The sequence below is a fragment of the Maylandia zebra genome, linkage group LG2 (assembly GCF_041146795.1).
Source record: "Maylandia zebra isolate NMK-2024a linkage group LG2, Mzebra_GT3a, whole genome shotgun sequence".
NCBI lineage: Eukaryota > Metazoa > Chordata > Actinopteri > Cichliformes > Cichlidae > Maylandia > Maylandia zebra.
In genome coordinates this window covers 15648358-15674398 of record NC_135168.1, presented here as the reverse complement: position 1 = coordinate 15674398, position 26041 = coordinate 15648358, and the positions used below count along the sequence as shown (strand labels likewise).

The 26041-nt window shown below is 37.1% G+C and overlaps 1 protein-coding gene across 1 annotated transcript; it reads left to right on the top strand.

Moving 5' to 3' along the window:
• Positions 1-1434: 1434 nt before the first annotated feature.
• On the top strand, positions 1435-22687 carry egf (epidermal growth factor). The gene is made up of 23 exons (XM_004553615.3): positions 1435-1982; positions 4314-4513; positions 5322-5503; positions 6032-6259; positions 6395-6597; positions 6694-6807; positions 7594-7716; positions 9491-9613; positions 10306-10431; positions 10600-10736; positions 11001-11149; positions 11379-11483; positions 13215-13438; positions 13802-13969; positions 14133-14282; positions 14363-14488; positions 14576-14692; positions 15250-15372; positions 15556-15718; positions 17507-17671; positions 19019-19121; positions 20185-20281; positions 20410-22687. Exons 1-23 carry the CDS (start codon positions 1856-1858, stop codon positions 20634-20636), a joined length of 3480 nt encoding a protein of 1159 aa, XP_004553672.3. The 5' UTR covers positions 1435-1855; the 3' UTR covers positions 20637-22687.
• Positions 22688-26041: the final 3354 nt, after the last annotated feature.

The following is a 26041-nucleotide window of genomic DNA, read 5'->3' as shown; positions in this document are numbered from 1 at the left end:
AGGTTTCCTGATGGCTCAGGTGAACAGGAATAAATCAGACCGTGGAAACAAATAAGCCAATAATAAGGGTGCCAAAAAGGGCCGTGTTATGGTGAAGGAATATTTATAAGATCCAGGACATCTGCTACTCCCCTTTCCATCAGGAGGAAAATGCTAAATATGGTGCAGGAGTACAAATAGGAAAGGACTAGGCCAAACTACCTGCAGCCCTCTTCCGGAGGCAACTGTATTTCCTGTGGAAGCACCACTCCTTTAAAGTATGTGACAGTAATAAACTTATTCAGGGCAGCTCACTGAGGGTGGTGTTAGGCCATCTACATGCTGTGACTCAGAAGAGGCTGTTGCAAATCTTCCAATATCTCCCAACATCTACACAGTGTTCTGGCCACCCAATTAGCCATAGACTAAGAATGAATAAATCTTTTATTGAATGTCACAAGAGATGCTTCCTCACTGTGTCCATGGAGTTACTTAATCACACTTAATCAATTCTTTTTTCATTGCATTATGACTGAAACTAAAATGGTATGTTTTTTAATGTTTTTAGTTTTACAATTTACAAAAGAATCTCCCTGTGGGAATAAAAAAATCATTTTATTCTCGTCTTCAGAACTGGCAACATTTATCTTACAGAAGCAGGAGTTAGTTTTTAATACAGCTATAATAGCCACACTCTCACCGTGTCCCAGATACTGTTTCTACTTGATGATTCATAGCTATGTGTCACTGTCATCCAACACACTGTCACCTGAAGAGTAATTATGAACATTAGACTTTTATTCTTACCTCCCAGGGTGAAATTGTGGGAAAAGGTCAGTGCCCTTCAGTGTGTTTGTCTGGGGACAAGGCAACTTTCTCAGCATTATAAATCATACTGCTGCTCTTTAGTGAGGACGTTGTTCCTGACAATGTCCTAGTCATGCTGGGTATGAATAGAGGTTGTAGTTCCTGGCCTCTGTTAATTGTCATGCTGGGCAAGAGGAGGACAAACAATTTAAGGATAATCTGCTCTCTTCCACCGTTCTCTATAAATTACTCATTCTGCTCATTCCTTCTGGGAGCCAGAAGAACTTCGAGAGATGACAGTATAACACACTGACTCTTCATTCACACACACAGGACACAAAACAGAGGACCTACTGTGTATGCGGCATGTGTAAATTGCACTCGTACTGTATGTATGCCATTTAAGAATGACTCAAAAATACCAAAGGTTGATTTAGTTCCTTAATAAATGACAAATTCAGTATTGTAAGATTCTGTCTGACAACTTTCCATGCAACATCTGTCTCCTTGTCTCTGCCTACCTCCATCTTAAACAGATATCTATCTACATTCACAAAGCACACATGTAAGGGGGTGGGGAGAAAGCTAATAAGTTGTTATCATGTGGGACCTTTTTTCGTCCCTGCCTCATTTCTTGAATATCCCACATTCTGTTGGAGCACTGAACTGCAAATTCTAGAAGATCTTGCACCATTGCTGGACTTGCATGTGCAAAATTTACCATGGGGGTGTTAGGAATTTCAATCTTTGCTTCCAAAACAGACTGGCAGCCCAGGGGCCCAAAGTAGGGACTGAGCAGGATCCAAACATTTTTTTTCTGGGTTCAACACTGCACTGACAGCATTACCCCCTTATTCTCTATCTCAGTAGGGTTTTGCATTCCCTTTAGTGTGACATCCACGGGTATGTAAAGCTCCACTCTCTTACTAGCTTTAAAGCATTAGACAAAGGATGCTAAGAGTCCACAAACCTACAGTACGTAATCCTGGAGAATTTTTGTGGGCCAGTGCTGATAGTGGGAATGCTTGAGAAAGAGTGAAGAAGACCAGCAGGGACAAAGTGCAGGATTATGCCCGAGGCAATGATAACAGTAATATTGATCTATTTTATGATGCAAACCGCTGGAGCCTTGCTGCTCGGTACGACATGCTGGGATGAGCACCTATTGCAAGCAGGGAGCAACAGCAGCTGTACGGGTGAGTATGAAACCTCTCCTAACCAACAGTCCCAACTGACCGTACTGGAAGAAGTAATGTTGAAGTGTACTGCTGTCTGTGTGGTCTTTTCACTTCAAAACAAAGATTTCTAAAATACATATCATGATAGAAAATGAACTAGCTTAGATTTAAAGACAGATATTACAAATACATATTTATTTAATATTAAAAAGTGTGATTGTTCACTGTATAACACTTTGTGTCCTAAAAATTAGTGAAATTAGTGTCTTGGGTTGTAATTTCAGTTACACAAGTTCTTCTGTACTCCACATGGATATAAAGCATTCATGCAACAGCTGCTATTCAGTACTGGAATGATGCTTAGTTTAAAAAAAAATGTAATCAAGTAGAACCAAACATGTTGCTTGCATTAAACATGCTACAGTAAGCGGTACAGCAAAGTGAACTTGGCAGACTTGGCACTGTACTAAGCCAGACTGTGTTTGTGTGGGTGTATCTCAGGTTGAGTTTTTGTGGAGTACCACAGAGACGTTACTTCAAAAATACAAATGGTGATGACCAAAAAAACCACATCTCAGCAGGACATAAAATATTAAGTGCAGTACCGTGATTTTCATCCAAAAAATAATAACACTCCTGTCTACCAAACAGAAGTCAGCTACAGAACATCATGCGCTGATCTGGCAGCACAGATTTTTAGGAATACAGGTGCAAAGCAGAGTCATAACAGGACCTTTTCACCTGAGCTACATAAATCTGTTGCCCAAACACTGTGCATGAAACTAGAAACTATGTTCTACTACACTACATATTCCTTAAATATCATCACTGTTTTCAGCGTGTATTTGGGGATGCTAATAGAGGTATGTGATATGGCTGCAATCGTTTAAATGGCAACTTTAATTTATTTTGTGTGGTAAAACAAAATGTATGGCATGACCTTCAAGCAATAATATAATAGTATTATTATTATAGCATTTTTTTAGTTAATATAATTAATTAATTAATAATTAAATACCTAGTCATTATTGATTCAACAGGACTGCAAATCCAGTGCTACCATATAATACTAGCACCTCAGCTAAAATCAAATATGTGACAAGATCTTTCAACAATTTCATGTTATAGTGTATATTGTTATTTAGCCCAATCATTTTAGTTACTGTATAGTGATGTTTATTGCAGAGTTAACAATTCTTTTTTTCATATTCTTGCATTTCTTTGTTTTTATAGGTAACTAGTCTGTAACTATGTGAACTGAATTATCATCTGAAATGCCATTAAATACATGTTACATCAATGCAAAATAGTAAATCAATGAAGAATTGATGAATTGTAGTATATTTTGTGTTAGAGTTCACAAATAAGTCCAAGTGACAAAGCTGAGTCAAGAATCATACTGACCTTCCAGTGAACTTGTCAATCAGTGATTCAGCAGGATGCATCCTAGCAACTCATTAGCAATGGCAGACATTTCATTATGTTGTTTGTCTGGTTTTGCTCATTGTTTTCTTCATTCCACAGAGTTAAGAGCGGCGTCTATGGTTGCATATGACAGTGTCATTACCTTGCCAATGTCATTGCTCACTCCAAGAGTAAAAAAAGAAAGTTTAGTTCTAGGACAGCTACATTTATCTGACAACAAATGCACAGCAATCATCCAATATACAAAATCAGAATATGTAGAAATATCATTGTTGATCATAACTTCCCAGCAGAATCCCAGAGTGATGTTGTGACCTGAATCAAAAACCTTTTAGAGGACACTAACTGCCTTCCCCTTCATTCATTGCAGAGTATTGTCAGAGTCAAAGGAAAAAGCAAAAGCTATTTGTTGCTAAGGGATGAGGTTTTACACAGAGGCAGCTGTGGTTGCCTTGAACTTCCCATTGCAGGGATGAATAGGTTTTTTAAATCAAATAATGTGCCAAATTGAATGACAACAGCAGCGACACAAAGAGGGGGGCAGGAGCTATTGAAACGTCAAATGCTGCCATAGTTACCTATATATACTGTGGATTTATTTGGTTAAGATAAGAAAGTAAATATGCTCATTCACTGTGAAAATGATAAAAAATTTAAAATGTGGCGTGATTTGTGACTTTTTTGTGAATTTCCTATTAATTAAAAATGCTAAATGTTTGCAATTATATAATTTTTATATTTTATATAATGGCATTTTAGTCTGTTATTGTAAACCTCACAGAATCATTAGTCACTAAATCTAAATATTGTTGAGTCATTATACAACTGTGTTTACTTAAGATATTATTTTTACAGAAGTAAGGCGTTCAAATGATCTTCACTGTAAATTTTTAACTTTAATAACGTGTGTAATGATTTGCTAAGCTTCACAGCCTTTCCTGATATTTGGCCATGGTAAAGCTATTCATCGGATGGGCCTTAATGGCAAGAATCACAGAAGGCTTGTGCCTGGCGTCGGAAGCTCTATCCTGCTTGACTTTCATTTCAAAGAACAGAGAGTTTACTGGGTTGACAGGCACACTGGGGTCATCTACAAAGCATCTGTGAAAGGAGCACACAAACAGGTGATTATGTAACTGCGCCCAAGTGTAAGTGGACTTTTTCTCTGTTTGATTGTTTTCCTGTGTGTGTAACTTATTAGTGAAAGCCTTTTTATTTCCATGCTAGACTAAAAGGGTGTGCACCATTTTATTACAAATTGCTGAATTATAAAATGACAGGTTATTTTGCAAGTTTTAAAACATTTTACGTACTACTACTTAGTATATCCTTTGGATGACAACACAAGAAAATTTGATATTTAAAGTATTTTTGTGTTTTGTCATAATTTACAAGTAGATTCCATAACAATGTTAAGATACAAAACTACCAAATATTTGCATAAAACTACTTATAATGTGCTCACAGTCTGACCAACGTTTCACACACTTTAGAAAAGTCACTCTAAAAATCCCAACAAACACATTTTTTAAACCAGTAAAATAAACAACAGCAGACCTATTTTCCTTAATTTTTGCAAGTATAATGGAAGTAACGTGATCTGCTTTATATGTGCTTTTCTGAATCATTTTTGATCTTCTAACAAAGAAACTTCCAAGGTCCCCAATAGTGTGAAATGTCAAAGTATGGAATACAGCGCTAATAAGACTTAATACCCCCAAAGCTAACCAGCAGCTTAGGATCACTTTTAATGATTTAGGAATTTTTAATAACCTAATTAGTACAGCAGTTAATTTGGAGGCTTTTAAAAGATCTTTCAGAAACTGTAATTACCATAATTAAATTGTGTAATGTTAATGTTATCCTGCATTGTTCTGGAAACTTTCAGAGCCGCAGATTTAAAATGATTAATTATGAATGCTTCTTTTGCAGAAACTGTATTCATATGACAAACACATCTCTGGCCTCGCAGTGGACTGGATTTGGAACAGCGTATACTGGACAAGTGGAGAAAAGGGGGAAGTAAAGAGAATCGATATAAATGGGAAGAAACAGAGGACTCTTTTAAGACACTTGACCCAGCCCAATTCTATAAGCGTTGACCCCTCTAATAGGTAATCTATGCAGATGTCATAATGACAGCAGTTTTTTGTTTTGTTTGCTGTTTTTCATTTGATCCTTCCGATACTATATGGAAGGATCAAATGATATAAAAATTGACTGACTGACTCTCATATACCTCTGATCAAGGACAGCAGTAGGAATTTACTTCCCTTCAGTTTGGCCTGATGGATAAGCAACACTGAATAATTTCATTTAAAAACATTTTTCATGATTAAAAAGTGCCAAGAGCATATTTAAATTGCTTTTTACATAACTTATTATCGTACACTTCTCTCAGGCTTTAATTCAATTGGGCTACAGTTTATTAAGCATTACCAAAAATGAGTTTGAGGCAAAAGAATTATGAGTCTCCTGATTTGGCAGGCTTAACATATGAGGAAATGTCTAAGCAGTGCCCTTACTGGAAGCAACTAAGTTTCCATATTTCATAACAGATGCAAAGCTAACTTCAGAAAAAAAATATTTTGGAAAGGCTCATTGCAAAACCTTTTTTTCCCCCCAAAACATGCATATTGCAGGTTTCTGTTTTGGTTATCTGGGGGGATGTCTCCAAGTATCCAAAGGTCTGATGTCACAGGACAGATGAAAATTACACTAATTAAGATAACTGAACAACTGAGAGCACTGTCGATTGACCGAGTAGACAAAAGACTGTTCTGGGTTCAGTTTGGGCCACAAGGAGAAAGTGCCATTGCCTCTTGTGATTACAATGGGAACGCCCTACACACCATGAATCTTCCACTTCAGTGAGTATTTAGTAAAAATACAATTTGCTACTCATCCTTTAACTTTGTTAATAAAGAAAATGTAGATCAGAGTGTTGATGTAAATGGTCAAATAAGCCAGTCGAAAGCCACTCATTATGTCTTCTTTTTTATCAGGTCTCATTCAGTTGGAATATCTGTTTTTCTGGAGCACATATACTACACCGATTCTGAGTCTCGGGTTATAAAACAAGTAAACAAGTACACTGGTGGAGAGCCACATGTTGTTAACATAAAACAAATGGGTAAACCTCCAGTTGATATCAAGATCGTGCATCCACTTAATCAGCCAACAGCAGACCCGCTATCACCATTTCCAGGTTACAGCTCAACATTATCATACATTTAAAGTTCTTCTTAGTTAAATTAATTGTGTTTATATTCTAGATAATGTATCAAGCAATCACTTCCAACAGGTTGTGATGACCAAGGTGGCAACTGTGTTAACGTCTGTTCCAGTTTGGCAGACCAAGGCGTTTGTCAGTGCAGTGAAGGTTTTGTTCTCAGTATGGAAGGCACTTACTGTAAAGGTTGGTATTAAAATAAGAAGGCAGTTACAAATACACCAGCAAAAACACATTTTTACTTTAGTCAGAATAACACTGGAAGCTACTTTAATCAGCTAAGAATAGGAAAAGAAGGATACTAGACACTGAACAGTAGAAGACTTCCTGATCTGATGACATTAGTAGGGTCAGAATTTGGGATAAATAACATGAAAGCCAACATAGAGTCATCCTGTCTTCTATCAGTGTTCAAGGCTGTGGATGGTGTAACAGCATTGGGGATATTTTCTTGGTGTTCTTTGGTCCTTAGTACCAACTTCATTGTTCAAACACCATTGACCATCTCTATTCCTGTATGACCACAATGTACCCAACTTCTGATGGCTGCTTCTAGCAAGATAATGTAACATGTCACAAAGCTCAAATCATCTCAAATCAGTTTCATAAACATTACCATTCAGTTCAGCTGAAAGCCCACTACAGTCACCAGTCTCAATTTAGAAGAGCACCTTTAGGATGTGGTGGATTGGGAGACTGGCATCGTGGATGTGCAGCCAACAGATCTGCAACAACTGAATGATGGTATCATGATAGCATGGCCCAAATTCTCTGAGAAAGCATGTTGTTGAATCTGTGCCACGAATACTTAAGGCACTTCTGAAGCCCAAAGGGGTCAAACCTAGTACTAGCAGGGATCACTGTTACAGGGGACAGCCACAATTAAAAGGACTTATATATAAAGCACAGAAAACATAAATATTAGCATCTACTTGCAAAAAATATTACCATCTTTGTCTGTGTGTACCATAGATGTAAATGAATGTGCCCACTGGAATCATGGCTGCTCGCTTGGTTGTGAGAACATTCCTGGATCTTATTTCTGTACCTGTCCTAAAGGATATGCCCTCTTACCAGACAGGAAAACATGCCAAGGTAAAGTATAACTATGTTTATAATATCAATATAGCTTTGTCATGTGTTTTACAGTGAAAATAGAAAAAAAAAACAAGTAAAATGTATATTCAAGATCTGAACATGACTAAAGCTTGGGTTGCAGATCTTCTTTGTGCTGCTGTCAAAGGTGGCATTTATCTACCAGATACTACTTTGACCCTAGAAGGCTTGAGGGTCACAGGCCTCAAGACAGACTAGATATATGTGAGCTGACAATTGTGTGTTAGGTCACTTGGGTCAAAACAAAACACTGAAACTTTGTCCAACTTCTAAACATTTAAGAGCACTGAGACGATCAGGTAGAACAAAGGACATCACGATAACGCGATTATTTTTGGCTTTCAGCTAAAAGTTCATTTGTCAAGGTCATGTGTAAGAAATAATTATTTAGTTAAATAAACTTGGATTTTATTTTATTAAATTTTATTTTTACTTGTATGTAATTTTGACTTAAATTTGATGATTTTTTGACATTTTTTCAAACATTTATAGTTTCTGTTTTTTTAATTTCAAGATATAGTAAAACTTTTTTTTAAAAAGTATATTTTATAGTCAGATCATAATCTCTTTTCTACTCTCACAACAATATGCTCAAGACAACAGGAAAAGTTCACAGACAATGAGATTAGATGATGAGGTGACATTTGCAGTAGGGAACATATCTGGTCAGCAGCTTTGTCTTTCTAAGCTGCTTAGCTGACAACCTTTGCCAAGGTCCAGTATGAAACAAACATAGAGCCAAGCAGCAGGTTAGACAATGGAGATTACAACAGAGTTTACTTGGTTGCACAGACGACAGAAGAACTGTAGTTATTTACCTACTTGAAGTGCCATTTTTAATTGTTTTATATAAAGACAAAAAAATGAAAAAGCAGTAGTTTTACCACATGCACTGTTGACATGGAGCGTTTCTGGCCTAACTGAAAGGTTTAATGGAAGACTATAAAAAGATCTGAAATAAATTTAGCCATGATAAGAAGAATAAACTATCCTATTGTTTACTGTACAAAACCTATATATGAAATAAATGCAGAAAAAACAGCAATAAAATATCACATTATACAATAAATGATAATGTTCTCAGTAAGATAAAACTTAAATGACTTGTGTTATGATTCACTTATGATGATGGCCACTTGTGTCCTCTGATACATCTTTACACGATTCATACTTTATTCTTATAATTCTGCAGCATAAATAAAACGATAGACACTTGAGTAAATGAGTAAATCATGTGTCTTATAATATAATACATAGAAAACTTAAATGTCACATTTATCTACTGCTTTTTAGTACTGGTACATACTCACCTCAGGATCTCTGGTACAGGAGACCCCATGTGCCTTTTAACTAGCATTACATCACCCTCAGTGTTTGGGTTTGACTTTCTTATCACACTTTCCACTATTTTGATAGGATTAGAGCTGACTTCATCAAAGGATTTTACCAGAACAGGGGCTAAGAAGCTTGCTGTCCATCCGGCTGATCCACAGTCTACTGGCCCAAAAATAGACTCAAGTCTATTTTATTTACATGGAGCATCACGTTGCCTTTATTGGCACTATGAATGACTGTAAAAAAATGTAATTAACTCACATCAGTTTGGGTTGAAGTTCATGTAATCTTTATGTTAATCTACATGAATCAAATCCATTTGATTTTTTTTCTTTGATTTTTTAATTGTTATTTTATCGTTAAAAATCAAAGATTTCTTGTTTTTATTTTTGATAGAACTGTCTTTTTTCTATTACAGAAATCATACCATGTGAAAGGAATATGACAAAGTGCGGCAATGGGTGCCTGTCAACAGGAAATGGTGCTGTCTGTGTTTGCCCTGAGGGATCTATACTACAGGAGGATGGACAAACATGTACTGGTATGGCCAGTATTACACCACTTTGCCCCATGTTCCAATACTAAAATCTACCTTTTATTAAAAAAATTATATAAATACACTTAGTAAAAAAATGTAGCGTTAATAATATTCTCATTTACAACACTAACCTTATAGTATATGGCTAACATACAGAGTATACATATACTGGATTCAGTTTCCCATTACGTTTACATTTTAACTATAGCATCGTAGTAAAAGAAAAGGAACAATAGCATGAATCTATCAACTGACTGAATGACAGTTTAATGGAACATATTGGTTGCTCATTTCCAAAAAACTAAGCAGCAGATACAGTGCCTACTTTGTGATTTGGAGCCAAGACTGTATAAATATTTCATGAATAAGAGTTGAGTTGATGTGGTCAAACTGAGGATAGATGGATCAAAGAGATGAATGTGCAACAGTGTAGTAACTGTTGTAATACTTTCAGTTTATTGTGGGCCAATATCTTGCATCAGTTTAGAATATAATAATTAAAATGATTAACTTTTTTATGCATATGATTTATTTTGCAATGGATAAACTGGATTACAGTGAAATCTGATGCCAGAACCAGTGTTGACACAACATAATTTTGTGTTAAGAGTAAATACTGCAACTAAGCAAAGGTCTGTTGAATTTTAACAAATTCATAAGCTTAGCTGTGCCCACATTGTTTTTCATGATTCCAGGCTGTTCATCTGCAGATAGAGGAGGATGCAGTCAGCTCTGCAACCCTGTCACCCCTGTAAGCTGGGAGTGTGGCTGTCTGCCTGGCTACCAGCTCCACCAAGATGGCAAGCACTGCATTGCAACTGGTGAGTCAAACAATGGCATAGCAGATAGCTGAGCTACATGTGCCCACAAAGACACACACACCGTCTACCTTTTTGCATCTGTTTCCAATGCAAAAGTCAAAAAACACAAGGTGAAAGCTGCAGTGCATTTGACCACGAAACACTGTATTTTCTTATATTTTTCTTCAGGACCTCCATCTTATCTACTAGTTGCTAATCTAGTAGATGTCCGGAGAATTAACCCTGATGGCACTGTGGATCAAATCTTGGCAGAGGAGCCCAGAGGAATAATCGTAGCTTTAGACTATGACCCTGTCCAGAACAATGTAAGATGGAAAGCGTTCCAAGAGTATGAGTATAAGGTCGAATGACTCATTGTAATAGAATTGAGTTAAATCAGGAAATGATTTTGCTATGGATCTGCAGTGTCACCCAGTGGACAAGCACTGTAATGCATGCCCCTTACTATTACCTCATTATGCTTGTTTGGACAATGATCCACATGTTTTCCTTCCAGTTTATATTATATAATTATTCATATTTATATTATAAATGCAAGTATTCATAAATGATATATTTTGCATTTAAAGGTGTACTTTGCAAGTACAAGCCAGAAAACAATTGAGCGAGTTGACATAAAAGGTGGCCCAAGAAACATTCTCATCTCTGATGGTTTGGATTCACCAGAGGGGCTTGCAGTTGACTGGGTTCATCGCAAGATGTACTGGACGGATAAAAGGTGTGCAGTGTGTGTAAGAATTACACAATGAAAACAGTTTCTTCATACAGTGCTGGTCATTTGCTGTTAGTAGATGTTTGCTTTCTAGTTCTATTCAATTGTCTATCTAAAGTTTATCGTTTAGGTCACACCCAGCTTTCTTAATCTCTTTTAATCTGAATGAACTTCATCAGGAAATAACTGACACTGGGGAAATTAAACTTCTGCATGCACATATTTTGCCCCTCAGGCGGTCAACTGTTGATTGCAGTACTTTGGATGGACTTCACAGGGAAACTATTGTGAGAAAAGGTCTGGAAAAGCCAAGAGGAATCGCAGTTCATCCTCTTGCAAAGTGAGTATAGCCATATGCATCACTCTTTCACCAATACAATTGACTAAAGACTAATCAATAAACAACAAATACCACATTAATAATTACCAAGCAGTTTGATTAACTTTGACTAACACTCACCAGAGTCAGTTCATTAGGTACACCTTGCTATTGCCAGTTTGAACCCGATTTTTTACCCCCATTTGTCTTTAGAACTGCCTTGCCTCCTCATGGCACAGTTTTACCAAGCTGGAAGCACTAACCACAGATTTTGGTTCATATTGTTACAGTATGTTAGCATCATACACTTGCTACAGATTTGAATCTCCAATTTCACCACATCCCTAAGATGCTGTACTGGATGGACCATAGAAGTCATTGAGTACAATGAACTCAGTGTGTCAGGGTTCCTGGGTCGTTGACCCAGTGTTTTCAGTTTAGTCATGTTCTCTGTTTAGTTTCCATATGTACACATGTCCTGTTTTATGATGTCAGCCCTTTGTCAGTCTCTGCGCATTATGTTCTAGTTCCGCTTCCTGTGTCATTAGTCGGATTATGTTCAGCTGTGTACTCACCGGTCTCCAATCGTCATCATCATCAGTCAGGGTATTTAAGTCCTCAGTTTCCTTCTGTTCACCGTCTTGTCATTGATGTTGTCTACTTCGCACGTGTGTCCAGTCCAGCCAGCCAGTTCAGTCATTTCAGTCTGCCAGTCATCTTATGCTCTGCTCATCCGTTCGTTATAATAAACTCCATCAACCCTCACCGTGAGTCCTGCGTTTGGTTCCCTTCCTCTCATCCACACACGAAGCCCCTGACACATGAAAACTAGCATTAGAAGATGAGTATGCTGTGGTCATATAAGGAGCCACATGGCTAACAGCAAAAGATGTTGACAACAATGCTGAGTTGGTCCCAAAGTGCACCAAGAAAATACTACCCCACACCATTACACGACAAGCAGCTTGAATTGTTGCTACAAGGCAGGATGGATTCATGCTTTCATGCTGCTTACACTAAATTCTGACCATTCATCTGGCTGTAGCTGCATAAACCAAGACACCAGGTACTGTTTTCCAGTCTTCAGTTGCCCATTTTGTGGAGTAAATTGCATCTTTAATTTCATTTTTCACCCCTAGAGATGTTTGTGTGGGGAAATCCCAGAAAATGAAGAGTTTCTGAAACAATAAATATTAAATATTTACATTAAAAATTGGTTAAAGAGATATACCTAACAAAATGGATAGTGAGTATATAATCTCACAGTGATCTGGCCAATAAAGGTCATGTTTTAATGACATTTTAAACAAAATATTTTGTAACAATGAATATCACAAAAAGATATAGATGATTTGTATATACAGTGCTTAACAAATTTATTAGACCACCACCAAACTAAAATTATTAAATTATATCTTCAAATTTACTGTTTTACAAAAAAAGCATACAATGCAGTAAAGCACATCATTATTTTTTGAATAAGATGCCAAATTACAGTTATTTATTTGCATGCCTGAAAATTAGTTCTAGAGGTTGACTGTTATGCTTGAACAACTGAAGACTTCTCAGAGTAGTCCAGTTTGGGTTTAAAGACATGAATTCGGTTCAGTTTTTTCAGATTTCTAAAATATTTGTATTTTTGTTTTCTTTTTATCACAGATGGTCTAATAGAATTTGTTAAGCACTGTAAACAGGTGGTTTAATAACTTTGTGTACCACTTGCTCTCTATTTCTTTCTTTTAACTTTTTGAGGAAGTTATTCTGGACTGACATAGGGACCCATCCTGTGGTGGAATGTTCCTCCCTGGAAGGGAGAGACCGTGCTGTCATTGCTAGGACCAACCTTGTGTCGCCCACTGGCCTGACAATTGACTTCACAGAGGACCGAGTATTCTGGTGTGATCAGAGGAAAGGCACAATAGAGACTGCCGCCCTGGATGGTTCAGATCGACGAGTCCTGTCAAAGAACCAAGTAGGTGAGGTTTATGTGAAATGTATATATCTAAAAAAGCAGATATAAATGCATGGGGAATAAGAATTTCATTGTTGTAAAATGAATATGTAAGTTAATATATGATAAGTTACTCTAGGATATATGACAGATAATTAATACTAAGTATAACTGATATAGTACAGCTGTCCTACTAATCTTGACTCAAATGGCAAAAGTATACCTCTTCTTAAGTTAACTTTCTCATTCATAGCATCATCCACAATTCAAATGTGAGAAAATCCAGTTTAACCAGTATCACTGCATTTACAGCTGAACACAAGCGCCTCTCACCTGGAATCACTGAGTCAACTCAGATTTTCTTGCCGTCTGCCCTAATTTGTTCCAGGCCAACCTTTTGATCTTGCACTATTTGAAGACAGGCTCTGGATCTCTGATCAGGAACGCCACCAGCTGACCAGTGTGCATAAGCGGACTGGGAAAACATTGCAATGGATCCAAGGGAGCATGGTGCAACCAGCATCTATTGTTGTAGTTCATCCCCTTGCTAAGCCAGGTACAGAGGAACAACCATGATTACAATGATCTAAAAAAACAAGTGCCATGCATATTTAGATACATGCAGATTGGACACATGTGCCAATAACAAAAACAAGTGGCACACAGCATCCATCAGTTCTAAAGAATTCCTGGGCTTATACTTCTGTCCTGTTTTTTAGGGGCAGATATGTGCCTTCACCTGAAGGGAGGTTGTTCCCAGGTGTGTGAAAGCAAGATGGGTTTTGCCCACTGCTCTTGTTTCTCACACTATATCCTATCAGCTGATGGAAAAACTTGCTTGACTGTTGACGCTTCAAATGGAACAGCAGGTGATGTATCCTGTGTTCTTTTCTACACAGTGTAATGTGATGATAAATTTGAATGTTTTCTTTATGTATTAATTTTATAGAATATGGAAACAGTGGATCAGTTGATTTAACACCTCTGAAAAACAAAACATTTAATACTGCGAGCTTGCCACTGACAACTGATGTAAGCAGCCAGCCAACTTTCTTCACCGACAAAATGATTTCAGGTAACAGTGCACCTTGAAAGGCGTTCTATCCACTCAATATCTTGCCCAGCCTAAATGTTACGTTTGCATATGCCCCCTCTCTGTCAGACCAGAATGAGTGCTACTCACTCCGCTGCGATGTGAATGCACAATGCCTGCTGAATTCTGGTCACCTAAACTGTTTATGTCAAGAAGGTTTCACAGGTGATGGACAGTTATGTGTGGGTGAGTATACCTTCAATTATACTGGGAATATGCATTAGAGAGATGAGGTAACAGACCCTGAAATAAGCTTACGGGATTACATTTGATACAAGTGAGCTTTTTTTTAATCTCACCTACAGTAGCAGGGATCTAGCAGAACTGAGTTTTGGATTTTGAAATAAAATTCAGAGGTAGGGTTGCTCTGAAAGTAAAGGTAATGGTATTATTCAAGATAAGCCTTAATGGAAAAAGTCAAAATGTTCAAAAAGTCCTAAAACCATCCAGTAATTCCTCCTATCGTTTCCTTGCAGACCAGTTGAAGTGTTTTGAGATTATCAGCTGAGTTTGTTTGCAAAGTAGGAAGCATCGAAAAGACATAGTGTGGCAACTTTGTTAAATTAATAAAAACTTAACTTTTTTCACTGTACCAGGCCAGGTTATGGAGGATTTAAAAAAACAAACAGTAATTACATTTTATTTAGCTAGTAAATAATGTCACAACATTTTTTCGAAGCTTATGATTCTTCTTATTTGGTAAAATTTTAGGTTACAACTTACTGCTCCTATTTTTGTCCTAGATATTGATGAGTGTAACCTGGGAATCTACAACTGTGACAAAAATGAAGAATGTCAAAACACTGCAGGGAAATACTACTGCAAGTGCCTGGCTGGATACTACAGCGATGGGCAGACATGTCAAGGTGATCGTTTCCTTTTGTTAACATATCCTGGGCCGTATTGGCACATTCTCATCGTCTATCATTATCTTATCTGTGAAATCAGATAGTTAATTTAGATTGAATACAGTGTTTATATGAACCATCTCTTTTAAGCAGTAGAAAATGAATCTAAGTTAATGAACTTATATCTTCAATTCTCTCTAGAGTTGGAGTCCACATCACCATGGGTGACACCTGGTACCTCTGCTGATGTTACCACCAAACGCCACAACGGAAATGCAGAGAGTTGTCCTGCAACCTATGAGACCTACTGTCTGTACCATGGTGTTTGCTTCTACTTTCCTGAATTGGACTCTTATGCCTGCAAGTAAATAAACCCGCTTGTCCTTCTACTTGACCCATGACCCCATCCCACCCCTCATAACTGTTTGTTTTTCAAAGAAGGGCTCACGATATTCATATTAGGGCTGTGCGATACCACATCATGTACAATACTGCAATTATAAATTATTACATGATATAAGTGTCAAATCATAATACCATTGTATTGGAGCAAAACTCTTTAAAATCCCCTAGTGTGCACAACAGGGAAACAAGCCATGTCTTGTTTCCCACGGAGAGCAAGACTTAAACAACATCCAACAATACCTAGCAATTTGAAAAATATGAAATAAAACTGTTACAGTTTAAGGTGAAAACCAAAAAAGGTATCTTAAAAGAGGCAAAAACATACCATCAAGTATAACCTTACTACAAAGGAGTTGATATTAGCAACCTAAATGTAAACAAATGACTCAACCAATCTTTGCTGGTGCACTAACTAAGTGCACTCCATATGACAGGAAGAGCTGATGATGGATGGAAATAATGCAGTTACATGGTGGACATGCACGGCTTTAAGCAACTGGTTAAAAAGATCGACCCAAGACACAAAATACAACAAATATTCTTTGGTTTTATGCGACATTGTGCAGGGTGCTGAATAGTTACAAGGTTAAATTACTTTAATTATTGTTAAACTAAAGTGTTAAGCAGTGATTTTATAGTTTAACTTAAAATTTCCAAGCACCTCCATACTTGGCTACTTCTGTACTGTCGCTGCTATTTTACTATTATACTGCTGTTGGCGCCTTGCTTCAATAGGGTCTCTCTTTTTTTAAACAGAAATATGATTATGGCAAATTTTATTAAATATTGTAATATAAATATAATAATTATATAATCAAATATTTTCTCAAATATTCAGATATATTCATGCAGTCCCACTGTTAATTAAGACAAGAACACTTAGGTGAAAAGTATTTTATGACAGCTGACAAGCAGCAGGTGTCACTGTTGTTCCATGATTAAAGCCCACGCCTCACGAAAGTGTTTACAGCAGAGACAGTCTACTTCTGTCCATGAAGTATGCACTTCAAATCAGATCAACAAAAATGTAAATTATGAGTTCTAATGCACAGACTTAAAAATATTTCATAATTTCAGTGGAAAGCTGCAGATAATGTATACACATTTAATACAAATTATAATGAAAACGTATATTTAGCAACAAAAAAGAACAACTGCCTATGAGTGCCCAAACAGGTTGAAGAGTTGAAGAACCCCCAAGTGGTATCTGGTCTCTGAGATAGTGGGCAGAAATGTCAACCTGGCACTAGGTATGGATAAGATTGGCCCCAGGATGCTGACAGTTCTGCACACTTTTGGACCAGCTTGTCTGACCTTTTCAGTGATCTGTCGAGTTCTCGGGGGGTACCCTTGGCACACTGAGGGGGTAGCTGTTTTTTTTTCCCCTCCAGTGTTTTCCAATGATTCTCAGGATTATGAGGATCATTTGAAAAACAAAATAACTGAATTATTACTGAAGCCAGTCAATTCCATTTTTTCACTAACCTTATGTCATATAACTCCAAAACCTGTGACTGTAATCTTCCCTGTGTATCTGTTCTATGAAATCCAATCCAGTCTTTCAAAAACGACATTTAATTTGCCAAGGGAGCCCAAACATTTAAACACAAAACTAAGCAGTTGCTTAAGCAGTAACCGTTTTTGAATTATAAAGTAACTGGATGTGTTTTAAACAAGTTTGTCTTAAAATATAAATTGTTTGCAGTTAACCAAAAATGATTCCTGGATATGATTTTTTGTCATGCAGTTGTGTATCAGGCTACATGGGGGAACGATGTCAGTTCAGTGACCTGGAATGGTTGGAGCTTCAGCGGGCTGAAAAGGAGAAGAAGAGGAACGTGGTCATTACAGCGTGCATGGTGGTCCTCGTTTCCTTGCTCTCTATCACAGCCTGTGTCACCTACTGCTATGGGTAAGAGAAAAAAGGGAAAAGGAGAAAAAGGAGGCAGCAAAAAGTAAAAGGGGAGAAAAAGGAAGGGAAAAGAATAGACAATGGGTAAAAAAAGAATAAGGACAATGGAAAAAAATAAAAAAGGAAGAAAGTAGGGAAATCAAAATGATCAAGATATGCTATTCGCTGTGAAAGGATCAAAAGTGACTTCCTAAAAAGAAAAACAAAAAACATCTATGAATATTTAACTATTTCCTCACTAAACATACTAAATATACTATTCAATTTGTATGGGTTTTATTAGACTGGTAAAAATGAGAATCATGTCTTCATCTTAAGGGACTATCATGCTTTTTCTAACTGATGGTCAAAAAATAGACCAGGGAGGACCTGCTGCTGTAATGAATGAGCTGACAGCATTTAGAGATGTCTATCAAACCCAAGATGCATGAGGCGTGTACGACAGCAGGGGGTCAGGGAGCACATCACACGTGGAACAAATGACAGCATGCAACAGTGGTTAGCTGAGTGAAGAGCACGCATAAACTACACACTGTGGCCCCTCCTCCTTTTTATTTCCACCTGAGATGTTTCTAAGTAGCTGATTTGTTTTATGGTTGTTTCGCTGGCTTATGGACAAGGCTGTTTGGCATTCTACACTCTTTTGACTTACAAAGCACACTACCTACTACATCCTAACGTTTACACTCTTGGTTCCCCTGTGGAAGTGGCACGCTTTCAATTACATGGTTCGTTTAGCTTGTTCTACAGCAATTACACATAAAAATAGGTCATTTCTCAGCTACAAAATGGAGCCGGTGAGGTATGACCCCAAAGGAAACGCTACATGGCCGCCAATAGCTCTGCCTTAAATTGCCTTCTGCACTTGACTGCAGGTGCACTTGTGCGGTTTTTGAGTTTGGTAGTTTGGTTTCCCCTGTAATAAACACACAGAGAGTACAGAATCACACTGTACACAAAGATAGAGTCTAAAGAAACAACTGAAACTTATGAGCACGTAGAGTAAATGCACACACGGCCTCCGGCTTGGTCTATCACAACATTCAGATGTATTATGTTTGGTCAACATTCAGGGGGTGAGATATGCAGAAAGCTAAGAAACAAACATTAAATAAATCAAATGTGGTGAAATTATTATTTTATAATGCAGTGATAAATGATGCTGTGAAGGGCAGTACACAGCACAGACACTCATTTCTCATCACGATGAATTTGAGTACACAACTTCTGTTATAACCTATATAAATCTTCTTTAGGTACCTGACCTTTTATATTTCTGTGAGATAAACTCTCCATGTGTATATTATTCTATACATAACTTGTGCAGATTTTATATTTACTTTTCAGAACGAGAAAACGCTTCCACAAACAGCCATCAGTGGATAATGTGAGTGAGACCAGCATGACGGATGAGAGCATGTCAGAGACAACCACTACCACTGTTCCTCGGGTAAGGCCATTATTACAAAGCTCGGTCATTAATACATACAGTTTTTATGTCATGCAGTAATATAATACATCAATGTAACAAAAAGGATAGTTAAAATTATGTTGTTAATTCCATTATGTGGGCTTTTCAATTATTTGCCAGATGGGGAGAAAGAAAGAAAAAACAGTCAAACATGCCTTGCATTCTCCTTGATGTTGGACTGAAAAGAAGAGCTTGCGAGTGTGTCCTCATTAGGATACATACTAGGGCTGTGCGATATGATAAAATATAGCGGATGACGAAATTAAAACATCTATCGTTTCATATTATACGCTATCATTTGTGTAGATTGGTCAAACAGAAGGACGAGTCAAAACAAATCGAGGACCTTATTCCTAAACGATGGGCTACCTCTGTAGCATGGACATGGTTTGATTATGAAAAGTCTGACACCTACCAGAAAACTGCACTCTGCAAATTATGCCGCAAACCGGTCCCCACCACAGACTGGTGGGGACAGAAAATGCCGGCCGTTGCAACTTATATCTAAAAATATAGTTTCATGCATCGGTCGAAACACTTGACTCCAGGTACATGATGCCCAGCTGAAAACACTTAACACAAGTCGAGCACTATTTTGTGATATATACTGTTATCGGGGTGAGAAATGTCCTATATCGAGATATGAGATTTTGGTCATATCACACAGCCTAATACATACTTATGTCAGTGTATGGGACTGTAGCCTAGGGTTTAATTGTAATTATTTTACAAAGCATCTCAGATCAATGTGAAAGTAATGGAATGAGTGGTGTAACAAATTACTTTTTACGCAGAGTAAATATGTAATGGCAGTTCCCAGCAGTCATAACATTTTTGTTCGCTTTGAAAGTAACATTAAAGACTGCAGTTTAAATCCCAATGTCTTATCAGAATTATATGAAATGTTTCTCTTTGCAAGAGCAATTCATGTCCATCACTCACTCTGGGAGTAGGTAGGCTGCCCCCCCCCCCCCCCAAAGAAAAATGCATAAAACTTTTAATGTTTATAAAAACTCAAACGTCTTAATGTATAAATCTGCAGTTCTACATTGTGGCAGAAAATGGTGTTGAAGGGAAGGTAATTCCTGCCATGGGCTGTCCAAGGAGAGCTGTGTGTACATCCTGCTCTTCAGAAACAGGTACCTGAAACTTACATTATTCATATTATATATGTAAACAACTCCAGTGATTTTTCTAACTATAGTCTAAATTCATTCTTATACAAGTTTTTTTTTTTACCAACTGCTTAATTCCGCATTTTTTCCAGGTGCCAATTCTGAAAGTGATGAGTCAGGAAAACTGTCCCAGCACAACAAAGGTTACGAGTGTTCCATGGTGTCTGCTGCTGCCACTGGAACAATGCAACCCACTGTGCACCTCTCAAGTCCATCACTGTCAAGCTGTACATCTTTTAAACCAACAACGTTACCCCAGACTTCGGGCCCAGAGTCATGGCTCAATGGAAACAGCGTACAATCAGCTGTTCAGCAATGAAACATTAAAAAAATAAAAGCTTTTAGAAATGTATACGTTTGTTTGAGAAGTCAAAAAATATCAAGCGCAAAGTTTAAAAACATAAAAATATCATCATTATAGTTTATGAGAAGAGTATGCCTCCTCAGATGAGTATGGCCGAGGCAGTTTAACAATAAAAAAATACTGACCATGTTTCTTAGCAAGGTGGTCCAGAACCAGCTTCAGTATTTCGGCACTGAGTCTCTGAGACTCTGCTGGAGGGATGGCATGTTGTTCCAACTGTAATATTGTTATCAGTGACATGTCGGTCTAAATAGTCCCCTTGGCATCAAATTAGGTTAAGACCTAGTGTCTATACAGGCCAAGGCATATAATTTTTACACTTGACTGATTCATCAAGCCATTCAGTGATCTGGGCGTTATAATTCTGAAAAAAGAATAACCCATACCGATCTGTGACACTTTCCTCTAAGGGGAAACGTGGATCTAAACCATGCTATTATTTTTTTTTCCACAACAAAACAAGAGCCACTGGATCCTCTCACTGCAAGTGTAAAGAGTTCAGGCATCATGCACTGAGATAAATCTTAGATAAAGAGCTACTCTTTTGTTTTTCTTTAGATATTACACCAGTACACAAGCATAAAGGTCATCAAATCTGAACTGTGAGCCACACCCTATTTACAGATGGCTTTCCCACTGATCTAAATGCAGTAATTACTTTGGTCGGTTCACACAGTAGTAAGTTCTGGAGTCTTTATGACCCTTTGCTGCAGATACTATGATTACAGCATTTCTGAATTACCCCAAATATTGTTTTGTGCATTAAGTTAAATGTTGAAACTTCAAAAAATAAATACATCTAATTGTTGTTCATCACATAGTATACAGGCTATGTGATAGATCAGAATAAACTCATCAGTGTCAGCTAACCAAAAGATCACTCATATTCTCCTTGCACTTGCAAAACTTTTGAGACTATTTCTATATTATCATGTTAATTTTAGTAAGTTCAGCGAGTTTTATATATTTTAGCTCTTTACATATTTTTGTGTTTGAAATGTTTAAGTCACTATAATTTGCTTTGCTCAGGCTCGCTGCTATGTAGAAAAGTTGTTTTTTCTTTTGTTCCTCCCATGTATCAACTGGTGTAGATGCCTTTTTGTAGCCTTTTCATCAAATTATTAAATGTTTCATATAGGAGAGGGTTAAGGTTACTATTGCAGTTATATATGTGAACATTGTAAATTTCATTGACTTGAGGTAGTTATAGGAGAAATGAACAGTAACTGTTAGCTATTTTTTACAGTAAAAGGACAGTGCTGTTTAAAAATCATCTTCCATTTTTTCTTATAGAGTATTAGTGTATTTGAGGTTTTCCCATCAGTGTGTTGTATTTTGACATCCAGCTGTCTCAGTTTCAGTGCAGCAGGCTTCATGATCACATAATTTCAAGATTTAAGCAAAAAAACGGACATTGAGCTCCTTTTGATATAAATAACTAATGTGTCACAGTACAAAGAACTGCCATGTAACTGCCATGACACTGCACCACTAAACAACCCTTAATTGTGATCATTTTAAATATTTTATTTTGATTATTTTTACATTAAACTGTGGTTATTTTTGTCTAAATTTTATGATTCCATGATTTATATTCTAAGAAATAAGAGGGCAATAAACTCAAATGGGCTGAATGGTCAATAAATTAAAGTTGAATGTGGTTTGGAAAGGGATGATATCTTATCTTCTTTACAGTTAGAGGCAACTCTCTTCTTTGCAGAGTTTATAATTAAAAACAGAGAAAAACACTGCTGAACGACTGACTGATATATACTGTGGTTTGGAAAGGGAAGGTATTTTAGGATTTATGTTCATTTTTTTAGATTCTAATTAGTATAAAAAAGAAAAAGAATAAAATGCAGTCATTATGTTAACAGACCAACATTCAACATTTTCATTAAAACTGTACCTAACTCGGATTGCATATTATTTTCAGCAGCTATGGGCTATAACTGGAATTAGAAATTTGCAAGATGAAACTTGCTTTTTTTTTTTTTTTTATCAATAAAGGCATATTTAAATAAATGTACACTGTGTCAATAACTTCCTTTAGCACTGACATTTATTTGTATTTGTTTTTATAGCAAAACACACATGACATAATTTCCTCTCCACTGAAAGACTATTTTGGCCATTCTGTCTTTCTGTTACACCCCATCACTGTCATCATTCTTCTTTGAAGGCCTTCTGTGGTCCATTGATGGTGCTTTTCTATCCTCCACCAAATCTAATGCTCTAGTGATGTCGGCGCGAATGCCGCCACCCTTCACCATCACTCCATCTGTCTATTTCTATTTCTACCTCTATCTCAGTCTGCAAGTCTGTCTCAAGGTTGACTGGGAATTGTTAATAGACGGACCCACAGCCTCTTTGTTTCAAGGCAATGGCAGAAAACAAAGCACTTCAACTCAAAAACCATCAGGGGCCACATCGATATTGATTTTCGTGGCAAGACACACTTATCTATATATTGGGCTCCATTAGGGCTGACAGATAGGTTAGGCCACCACTCTAAACAGCAGCAGATCAGTGTTCAAGTAAAGATGAAATTGGGCCGAGTGTCAATTTATCTTGTATTACTTCTGAATTGGGGCAACAGGGGGCAATCGAGTCACTGACACTGTAAGTAACAGAAGATGCAAGGGACTCGTTTTTGTATCGCTTTAGGAATAAACAATGCTTCACAATACATATAAATACATTTTTAATGATATTTCTTCATAGATTTGTATTTTTTCCTATCCAAAATAAAATGATTGTGAATTAATTGGAGTATGTTCCACAGGTTTGTACATCAAGTTAATGCAGTGGTGTATAGCAAAGGCAACAGCAACACAGTTTAGCTTACTGTAACAGAGAAAAAGCAGGCACCAATGTGAGCATAATAAGGGAAATGCTATACCAATGCTAACTACTTGCATAGGCTCCAAGGTGTCAGGCTACACCACAGCTGATTTACACCACCTTATAAATAAAATAGCATCTTGAGACTGTCATGTCATCAACAGGGATGTTGTAGTAATGGATAATTTATTAATTCTGTGGCAAATTTGTATTTCACCTACTACATTGCCTATGCAAGTGTCCAACACTGTTGCCAGCATTTATAATCAAGCTGGCTTTATTGACACCAAGTTGTAGTTACATTTCTAGGAAGGTCACTGCAGGTTAGAACATTAATACTGGGTCACAGAGAGGTATCCACCACACAATAATAACCCTAAAAAGACAATGATGCTGGAGACACCTATGCAAAAAAGGGTCCAAGACCCAAAAATGAGCAAACAGGTGAAACTCCCCAAATTTCAAAATCAATACCTGTTCCTCGTGGAAGTAGGATTAACTCCTTAGATTGCTAAAAGTGACAAAGCCCACCAAGCTGATGCACATGCTGTAGCAGTCTTATTCAGCAGCCTAGCCAAAGCTACTTGCACACTTCTAGCTTAACTCATCAATGGCAAAATTCAGAACTCAACACTCACACAACACAGAGATTTCAAACTGGAAACCTGAAGACACAATTATGTTGTTTAATCCATCAGAAAGCTACATTTCTCAAAAGAGAGGTCTTAAAGAAGAGAAAAAGTTACACTAATTTTACTTACTTAACTAGATACACTGCACTGTGTTATTCTCAAGTCATTAGCTGTGAACACTTTTAAGTTTCAAGTTTATGTTTTGTCCACACTTGTTAAGTAATGAAATGTCATCGATTGTATCCACTGATAGCCAATGACAAGAAGCCAAAAACCCCCCAAAACATCTGATGCTTACTTTACTTTTTTGAATTTAAAACCTGTTATCCAAAACCCCATATCTAATTAAAACTGTACAAATAGAACATAGCATTTGTTATCTTTGTACAGAAGAGAGTCCAGAAGCACTGTGTTACCTCATGTCTTCTTTAAGCAACTCCCTAAAAGCATTTTGTAACTCAGGAGATCAAGTTTTAAAAGCCAAAATGTTATCCTGTCCTTGCTCAATATAGGATTCCAGCTCTTTGGTTTATGGCCTCCTGGCCATATTTTTTATTTGATAAAATGTCAAATGTTTTTAACTGGCAACCGGTCAGGACTTTGGGAATGGTTTCTTACATTCTCTAATACACTGCGGTGGTGCTGTGCTGCAGAGTATGCTATCTCTTTGTTTTGCTGAAAAAGATACTGTCTGAATGGTAGCATGTGTTTCTCCAAAACCTGTAACATTTGGAAAGACTTGTGCAGATGTATGAAATGTGCACATTCAAAATACAAAAAGCAAACCAAAGCATTAAAATATAAAAATGTGAAAATATTTTCTTAAATAAAATATGGGGTTTAAATGATATTATTGTATTTTTTGTCTCAGATTTTAGGTTTTGCAGACCATCATAACTTTTTGTAACTGGGGTTATAGTTTCTGCCAGATGGGTCTAGCTTTGTCTTATCGCTCACGGTCCCATTCCTGCCCAGAGGACAGCTGATGAGGGCTAAAGCGGGAATTAGCCACCCACTCAAAGGCTTTGCCCTGATCCTTCAGGTCAGTATTTGGTCCCTTTAGCTCTTGAGCAGGATAGAGCAACACTGGTTTTCGAGGATTTGTCCAGAGTTAAAATCAGAAGGGGAGGGAAGGTCTAATGCATGTATTGGACATAGACACGTGAGCCAGAATGTATGATTGCACCATTGACAGGAGGGAAAGTCCCAAATCTGGCAAGCTGTCTTGGTAGTTTTGTCTCAGGGGAGAAATGAATAACATAACAACAATGAGCACAACTAATCACAGATACACCTTCACTTAAGTGGCACACAATCCCAACTTAATTTCAATTAGCCATTTTTCCCATTACATAAACTGAATAGGATAGTTCTTCATCACAACTATTTAACAATTAAAGAGAAATGCTCCACAGTACTATCATTAATGACCTAGAAATCAATCGTCAAGAAAAAAAAAAAGCCAGGTTGGCTTTTTTTCACTAGATGGCAGCAATGTTACAAAGAAATAAAATAGCTCACCGATGAGAAACTAATAGTAATAGGGATATATAAGGATACAACTGCAACCAATACAGAATAATCGGTTATTAAGTAACTCTGTTCTTATTCATTTTTCATATGTAGCAAATGCTAAATATAAACACAAAAACAAAAAAATGCTTCAGTGACCTCTCTTTACATCAAGATCGCAATAGCAGTTCGAACCTGCACTCATTATCATAATCTGCATTCAGTTCAGATAAAGAGCATTCCTGTTTGAGAGGGGCACCTGAGATTCAAGCCTTTTGTAGCACAGAGCAAATCATTTTATGGTTATGAATAAACTGAAATTAGATACAACTTCTAGACTGTAATCAATTCTGCAATAATTCAGGAAAAGCT